This window comes from Kryptolebias marmoratus, linkage group LG13 (assembly GCF_001649575.2).
Source record: "Kryptolebias marmoratus isolate JLee-2015 linkage group LG13, ASM164957v2, whole genome shotgun sequence".
In the NCBI taxonomy this organism is placed as follows: Eukaryota; Metazoa; Chordata; class Actinopteri; order Cyprinodontiformes; family Rivulidae; genus Kryptolebias; species Kryptolebias marmoratus.
This window is the reverse complement of record NC_051442.1, coordinates 3,501,546-3,510,068: the sequence shown is the minus strand read 5'-3', so window position 1 is coordinate 3,510,068 and position 8,523 is coordinate 3,501,546. Positions and strand designations below refer to the sequence as shown.

The following is an 8,523-nucleotide window of genomic DNA, read 5'->3' as shown; positions in this document are numbered from 1 at the left end:
CCCCCCCCCCCCCCCATTAATCGACTCTGTGCTTCAAATGGCAGCTGAGGGAGAACCAAACATTTGAATAATTCCGGCCCCTCCTTCCCGTTTTATCTTTTCCCGCCCCCTTTATGTCCCAAAATACAGAAGTGAAGCTGTTGCCCCCCAGCTCAGGAGCCAAACATAGCTCAGACAACACACTGGGCGGCCGGCGGGGGGGTGGGGGTGTCCAGCAGCAGTAGGTGCACGTTTTACCACTCGGTCCGGATTGTCCTGAAAGGTTGGTTTGGTAACTCCCGAACCCCGACGTGCGATGAGAAAACTGATCTGTCTGTGCGGGGACATTAATCTCTTTTCCAAGATGTCACCGAGTTTTTCCATGACTTATAAATAACAAGTGTGTCCGCTCAGATTAGAAGAAAGAGAAACAGAATCCGTCCGATGAGGGAAGTTCTCCATGGAGCTCCATGAGTTTCTGCCGAGGAACCTTCCTCGTTCAACTTTCCTGGAAGCTGGGAATAAAAATCGGCAGACAGTTTGAACTGATTGTTAAACATCGAGGTTGAGAGTTTTGTTTCAGAGCTTCATCGGATTTGAAACCGGGAGGTGTTGAAGGTCACCATGGATGGAGCTAAAGGTGGAGCTCAGGAGGCTCTGGTGGAGTTCAGGGCCACCCTGGAAGCTGCTGTGAGGGAGGTGCACGTGGACGTCAGCGCCTTCAAGCAGCGCGTGGAGAAGCGGCTCGACGAGCTGTGCCTCTCCAACGGGCCGCTGGCCGAGGCGGTGAGCCGGCTGCAGGAGGAGAACCTGCAGCTCCGGGCGAAGCTGGAGGCCCTCGGCCGCCTGGTGGAGGGCCTCACGGGGGCCAAGAGGAAAACCGAGCAGGAGGGCACGGAGGAGCCGGGCCAATCCAAGAACCCCGAGGACGGGACGGGCCTCCTCAACTGTGTTGGACCGGAAAACAGTCAGTCCGCTGGGTGGAGCAGCAGCCCGGCGCCGTGGAGGGTCAAGAGACAAGAGGTCAATGTGAGTATCCTGCTTTTATTTCTAAATAAATCTGAGTAAGTTCAGCTGATGAGGAGCAGAAATCCCAGAAACTGAACTCTTAGCTGTCCCATCAGTCTTAATTTCATCTGTCCTTATGTCCTGTGATTGGACCTTCCACCATGTTAAATGACTGGTGTCCTCTGTTTGCAGTTATTTAACCATGCAGTCCAAATGTGTCCTCATCTTTAACATTTCTGGCTGGAAAATATGAAAAAATATACGTTTATTTACATTTTATTTAAGAGTTAAATTTGCTGCAGATTCAGCCATCCACTAATATAAAACCAATTTACCATCTGCTGGTCATAAAATATACTGTCAGATTTTGCCTGACTGAGTTGAAAAACGTAATGTTAAAAAAATTGTCGTAAGGGTTAAAAATGGTGATAATTTCATTCAGTTGAATCGTCTCAGGGCACGACACAAAAGGGGACAAAAACAACCACATTCAGTCAATTTATGAGTCTTCACTTCATCCTGAGCAGCAGGTTGGTGACAGTGGGAAGAAACCTCCAACAGAACCAGAACCAGGCTCTGGACGGGCGGCCATCTTTAGTCAGCTGGGGTTAGAGAGGACAGCAGAGAGACAGGAGGTGTGGCTTCTACGGGTAGAAAAACAAACAAAATAAACACATTAATGACAGAAATAATTACAGTTGAGAACGTACAGACAGCAACAGAGTGAGGACGTGGACGGTTTGTCCTCCAGCAGTCTCAGCCTACAGCAGCAGAACTATAGGATTGCTCAGGAAACCCAAACCAGCCCTAACTATAGGATTTATCAGACAGGAAAGTCTTAAAAGCAGACAGGGTGTCAGCCTCACGGACAGGAACTGGAACTGAAAACTGCTTCCTGGTTTACTTTTAGAACCTCTAGGAACCACGAATAAACCTGCAGTGAGAGCAAAGAGCTGTGTTAGGAAAATACAGAACAATAAGATCTTTAATATAAGATGGAGCTCGGTTGGTGGGAGTTTTGTATATTAGAAGAAAGATTTTATTGTGAATCTGACAGGAAGCTAAAACTGGAGAAATCTGATCTGAGCAGCATTTTGGATCAACTGGAGACTTTTAAGAGACATCTTTGGACACCCAGATATTAAAGAATTACATTCATCCAGCCTAGATGTGATAAATTGATGGAGCAGTTTTTAATTTTTTGCATCAGCACCGGAGGACAAGTTAATGTAAACACAGAGTGGCTCGATACCGAAACACTTCCAGGGTTATTTGCAGCTCAGAGAATAAATCCGTCCTGAAGAGGCCGACTAATCCCGACTGAAACCTGAGGCTCCTGCACTAAATCAGATTTATTTAAATGACACATTTTTTTTATTCACAGCACATCTCCCCCGTTTCCTCAGCACTCTTCTGCTCCTGACCCACTTTTTTCAGCGGCAGGTCCTCCAAAGGTCACGAGTATTTTTGGGTTTGTGGTTCTGGACCGAGCTGCAGCCCGACAGCTTCCCTCCTTCTCTCACCGCTCCGACGGCACCGCGAACGAAGGCAGGGACCGAAAAACTGGTGCCGAGAGGATCTGAGCGCCGAAAGACTGCTGAAGGCAGCGGAAGAAGCTAAAACTGAGAGAAGAGAAACTGAAAAGAGCTAAAAATAACAAAATGGGAGGTAGAAACAGTTAGCGAAACCACAGCTAAAAACTAACGTTAAAAATCAGCAAAACCATATAAAATCCTAAAGTTAGCAAACCATTTGAAAGATAAAGGGAGCAAAATGGTACCTAAAAGCTAAAGTTAGCAAAACCATAGCTAAAAGCTGAACTTAAAAAAAAACAATATCTAAAAGCTAGGAAATAGCTAAACCATAGCTAAAAGCTAAAAGTAGGTAGAATCTAAAGTTGGGAAGACAATGGCTAAATGCTTTATTTTGCAAAATGGTAGCTAAAAGTTACAATTATTAAAACTATAGCTTAGCTAAAGTTAGCAAAACTAAAGCTGAGCTAAAGTTAGCAAAACTATAGGTAAGTTTAAGTTAGCAAAAACAAAGCTAAAAGTAGTTAAAATCTAAAGTTAGGACAATAGCTAAAAGCTTTAATTGGCAAAATGATAGCTAAAAATTAACACTATAGCTAAGCTAAAGTTAGCAAAGCCCTTAGCTAAAAATTAGCAAAAGCCCAGCTGAAAGCTAAAAGGATCATAAGACAAAAACGAAGCAGATTTGCTGAAGTAGATTTAAGAAGACAATGTTTTGAAGAAATTAAGAAGATCTTACTGCATTTCTTTGGATAAATCTTTTATGAATAAAGTTAAATCATTTAAAAAGTCTAAAAACAGTTCCTGGTTGAGCTGAAACATTTTGAAATATGGCTAAAACGGGACAAAGTATACCGAAGAAGCTGTAAACAGGAAACCGTTAGAGGGAACGCTGACTCAGCATTCACGCTATTAACAGATGCAATCAAAGGAAACTGCACGCCTCCCCTAACGTCATGTCAGCTGACGCTCCAAGATGGCGCTCAGCGCACACTTTGAAGACGGGGACGGAAATAAATGCCCCGTCGCCTCATCGCTCAGGAATCTTGCCTCCAAGCCAGCCCGAGTGTCAGGTCTCCCAGTGGAAAGTTGAATTGGGGCTGCGTCCCTGTCAACTATCACCCCACACCGCACACACACACACACAGACACACACACACACACACACAGACAACCAGCTGTCGAGCAGAAACACACACCCTGCCAACATTCCTCTCTGCTGAGGTCACCTGGTTTTTACTCAACGATCAGCCACTCGACTCTGACATGTGACAAATTAACACCCCCCCCCAGCTCAAATATGGCCTCCTTATTGACGTTTATCGCCCGCCGCCACAGGGTGAAGGCAGATACCGTTATTGCCCATGTCTGTGTTAGCAAAACATCTCATCCACCACTGAATGGGTGGAAACTTCAGCTGATTACCTCTCCTCTCCATGAGGAGCTAAAGTTTGATGTGGTCGTAGCCGAGAGTCATCCACAACGCGTTGTTTTCGTCTCCATCGTTATTTTTCAGGATTATAGGAGCTTTAGACTCCGGCGGCGGCGGGCGATATGCATTCAGTGTTTGTCGGTTTGTTTGTGCGTTTCCAAGCTGACGCGGAGGCGAGCGTTAGCCGGAGTTTGTGGGGATTAGACGTGTCAGACAGTCGGACTGCTGATGCAGCCGTTACCACGGAGACCACGGGCCGGCTGGACGGGGAGCACGAGGAGGACTGGAGAAGTGAGGAAGAAGCCAGAACCTCCTCAGACTCTGGGTTGTAGGCCCGGATTTGGGGTTATATTGGGATGTAAGAGGAGCGCAGACTGAGGCATCTAAAATAGCTCTCAGTGGGAACCAGGGTTTGTCGGCCACGGCTGTCATAAAAGGAGAAGCTGTCGGCCGCTAACAGCTGAAGATCCAGCTGCGTAAACCACAAACAATAACGACCCCAAATAATTTTAGCCGCGCAGGGCGCTGACAGCCGAACATCAGAGGTTCAGTTGCTGCCAATTAAACGAAAAGTGGCGGAGCAGGAGCAGACATGCTGGCTGCAGGTTTGGTTCCTAAAGCGCTCTTTAAAAATATCAGCATGATACGGATTAAAAGGCTGGTTGGTGGTTAATAGTTGATATTAGGTTTGGTCAAAATGCAACTTCATGAAGGAAAATCAGCCGAGAAATGTCCATATTTGGATAGTTTTTACCCTTTCAATAACATTTAGTTTTATCACTTAATCACAGAAAAAAAGAACATTTAAAGCTTAGCATTGCCATAATATTATTGTCCATTATAAGTTTTTTTAAATGTAATTTAATTCAGTTTATTTATGTAGCACCAGTTTGGACTGAAAGAGAGAAACAGAAAGTAAGTCTATTCCAGTCCGGACTTGTCTCCTTTCTAGAAAAGTAAAGTTTGTATGTTTTAAGGCCGTAAAAGACTTTTCACGAGACGGCATTTGCTTTTCTTTTAAAATTAAAAATAGTTGGTAGAAGGTTCTGTTTTTTTTGGCGGTAACGAGGGTCGGAGCGGTGCTTCTCTCTGAAGTGGTCCGAACCCGAGTTCTGATAGTAATTCCCACATCGGAACTCATGGATTAAAATCTGAGGATCCAGATTTATCTTTCTGGAAGCCAAAAAGTGAAACTCCAGTGGAATTTTCTGTCCGGTTCGATCGATTAATTCCAACGAACTGAACTTTACTATACCGGTATTCATCCACTCACTGATGAACTGCTGAATGCTCGTGAACCTCAGTAAGCGTATTTTATGATTTTCTTTCCACTCATGTTGACTCTTTTCAGGTCAGCTTTAAACACCAGTGTTTTACTTCATGTCTTTGCTGTTCAGGGCACCAACTCAAAGGGAGGAAATGTAGCCAAGAACCACAAACCAGCAGGTGAGCAGCGGCTCCTTCGCTTTCATGCTAACATGTTAACAGCCTGATTAAACTTCCAGCTCGTGTTTGTTTGTTTGTTTGTTTGTTCAGGAAACGCATCAGAAAACCTGGATGTAGCCCAAAGTCCCGAAGCGAACCAGGAGTCCTCAGCGGGGGAACCCCTCAGCTCTCCCGGTCCGGTTCAGCTTCCATGAGTTCATCCTGATGTTCTGCTTTATGTTCTGCTGTGAAGTCCAACAAGGGTTCTGCTAAAGTTCTGTTTCCTAAAACTGTCAAGGTCATCCATGGTTTAATGGGACCCGCATCACGGTTGTGTAAATCCACTCAGTAGTCACTAAAAAACAAAACGTGCTTTTATTTCTGCTATTTTTCATTCATTTAAACTCACTTCTCCTTTCGGACCTTATACTAGAAGCTGATTGTTCGGATAGTAAAACAGGAGTGGTGTTTGAACCTCAGTCTTTGTTCCTGCAGACCAAAGAGAACCAGGCCCTCCGACCAAACCACACCTTCTCCTCTCTGTGATGACACAAGCTGACTCGGAAGCTCCAGCAATTAGTCAGTGTCCTCCCTCGGTGGCCAGAGCACCGAAGGAAGCTCCGTTCAAACCGGCTGACTCTGCTGTAAAATACGGTGAGTGGAGAAGATCTTATTGGTCGCCGCCATGACGGGTGGATGATCGTGGAACTGCGACGTGTGTTTGTCTGTCTGTTAGCAAAATATCTCATGAACCAGTGGATGTATTATCTACAGAATGGCCGCCATGATCAGTCAGCTTCAGCAAACACAAACATGGCTACAGCTCAGTCAGTTTCAGATGTTTACCTAAGATTTGGTGTTTCGGTAGCTGAGAGTCCTTCACAACACGTTCTCTGAGCACGAGCAGATTTTCTTCATATTTATCAGTATTCTTCCTGTTTCAGATGCTGACGAGCCACGGCCCCACCTCCCCGTCACCTCCATGACAACTAAACCCGGTTTGGAAAGTTTGCTCGCTGCCAGACCTGCTCAGTCCCCAGCGTCTGGGCGGAGAGCAGCAGATCATTTATTTATAGGAGGTCAGTCAGAAACCATGAAGCCTTTTCAGAATTAAAGATTATGGAGAGGCATTTGTTGGATGTTACCTGGGTAACTTGTGTTTTTATTTTATCGTAGGGGCCAGAGTTGATGTTTAGAAGTTATACAAATCGTTAAGGATATTTCCTGCCTGACATTTTACTCAGACAGTATCTTCCAGTTTCTCATGTTGTCATTCTTCCCTCAGTGAGCAGCTTTTATGTCCTGTCTCCACTTTTAGGCACATCTGCAGTAAAGGAGAAGATCTGCCAGACGTCCCAGGACCAGTCGGACTCCGTGTCTTTGGTCCATCTTCCCCTCACAGCTGTAACCAAAACCAGCTCAGAAGCTCCGGCTGCAGCTAAACCTGATCCGAGCCCGGTTTCAGCGCTCAGCCCTCCAACACAGGAATCACCAACAACAAAACAAACCGAACATCCGCTCAGAGGTGCAGCTGACGTTTTAAAACCCTTTTCTTTTCTCATTGAAGTTTAGAGAACAGGCTGTAAATTAATCCCGTCGTGTTTGTTCTTCAGACCCGAGCGAACCCAAGTCCCACTGGTCCCTGTCGGCCGTCAGCAAACCAAACCCAGACTCGGCTCAGTCCCAGCCTCTTCCAGCATCTCTGGACCCGGCTGTAAAACCCGGGGAATATCCCTTCAAACGAAGTCAGTTCCACCCCAAACCGTGTGCTTCCAAAAGAAAAGTCAAGAGTGGGTTTCAGTTCTTGGTCGTTTATATTTTGTTCCTTTTTAATTTATTTGTTTTTTTCCATCTGATCGTTTCAGCCCCGATCCTAAAGACACCCAGTCCAAGTCTAAAAAGAAGCGTGAGCTTTCCTCAACCTGCAGGTCGGCTTTAAAAGCAACTTTTTCTCTATGTTGTCCCACACATTTTTTTTCTGAACTTCTTTAATTGTTTCTCCACAGAGAAGTTACTTCCCTCCAAATCATTTATAAAATCCGGACTCTCGCCCAAACTGGACAAGTAAGTTTCTATCTTAAATCTACGGAAATAAACCAACCCCATTCCTCCCTGTAAAACTCAGCCTAACGGTTCGTTTTGTTTTTCCACACGGAGATCGAACAAGTCCGGGGCGTTCGAGTTCAAGCAGGATGTGACAAAATCACAAACGCTCCCGCGCTCCAACGGCGCTCAAGCTAAACGAGCTCTGTTCGAAAGAATGAACTCAGAGCCTGTAAAGTAAGAGCATTTAAACCATTTTAATGAATGACTTCTTCAGGTTAGCTCTGTAGAGGTGCAGCAGGTGTATGAATGTGTGAATGGATGAGTAAACGTAATTACAGTTCATTTACCGTTTTGTACGGATTTTGACCTAAAATCGTCCGTGTCGCTCATCAAACAGGGCCAAGGATTCCAGACCCAAACTGAAGCGCTCCCAGAGTTTTGGAGTTTCCAGTGCCAGCGGAATAAAGCAGATACTCCTGGAGTGGTGCCGCTCGAAAACAATCGGCTACAAGGTCAGACGATGGGGCGTACGCGGCTGTTGGGTCGTAGCTCAACACTAAATGCATTTACATTTATAGAAACTTGGAACAAAAGGGAAGAGGAAATGTGTTAGGCTGATTATTTCTTTGGTGCAACACATGGGAATAAATCTTTTTCCCTTTAACTGGAGTCATTTTTGTCAGGAAAATATGTCTGTTTGTTGAGCAGCAGAGCTGAGGCCAGATCTTCTTTGCCAAACAGCTTATTCTGCTATTTGATGCTGTTGATTGGACTGGATGAATAAAGTCTGAAGAAACAAAACATCTTGGCAATTTAACAATTTAGTCATCTAACAAACAGCAGCCTTGGTAGCATGTGGAAGAGCCACACGCAGCCACAACAGCCCGGCGCCTCTTCCTCCTCGTGCTGTGGGATGGCATCCTGTTGGTCCTGTTGGTCCTGTTGGTCCTGTTGGTCCTGTTGGTCCCGTTGGTCCTGTTGGTCCTGTTGGTCTTGTTGGTCCTGTTGGTCCTGTTGGTCCCGTTGGTGCTGTTGGTGCTGTTGGTCCCGTTGGTGCTGTTGGTCCTGTTGGTCCCGTTGGTCCTGTTGGTCTTGTTGGTC

General features: G+C 45.6%; 1 protein-coding gene across 3 annotated transcripts in view; it reads left to right on the top strand.

Annotated features, from left to right (window-relative positions):
* The first annotated feature begins 171 nt into the window (after positions 1–171).
* LOC108248153 (smoothelin-like protein 1) overlaps positions 172–8,523 on the top strand; it is a 13,843-nt gene continuing 5,491 nt past the window's right edge. The window contains exons 1-11 of one of the 3 annotated variants that reach the window (XM_037979069.1): positions 172–1,008; positions 5,349–5,397; positions 5,488–5,571; positions 5,872–6,030; positions 6,321–6,455; positions 6,695–6,901; positions 6,990–7,166; positions 7,242–7,304; positions 7,383–7,440; positions 7,534–7,656; positions 7,820–7,934. In XM_037979069.1, coding sequence (XP_037834997.1) covers positions 604–1,008; positions 5,349–5,397; positions 5,488–5,571; positions 5,872–6,030; positions 6,321–6,455; positions 6,695–6,901; positions 6,990–7,166; positions 7,242–7,304; positions 7,383–7,440; positions 7,534–7,656; positions 7,820–7,934 — 1,575 coding nt within the window. In that variant the 5' untranslated portion in view covers positions 172–603. The remainder of the gene's footprint in view (positions 1,009–5,348; positions 5,398–5,487; positions 5,572–5,871; positions 6,031–6,320; positions 6,456–6,694; positions 6,902–6,989; positions 7,167–7,241; positions 7,305–7,382; positions 7,441–7,533; positions 7,657–7,819; positions 7,935–8,523) is intronic. The other 2 variants (XM_037979068.1, XM_017436722.3) reach the window with 2 other exon arrangements.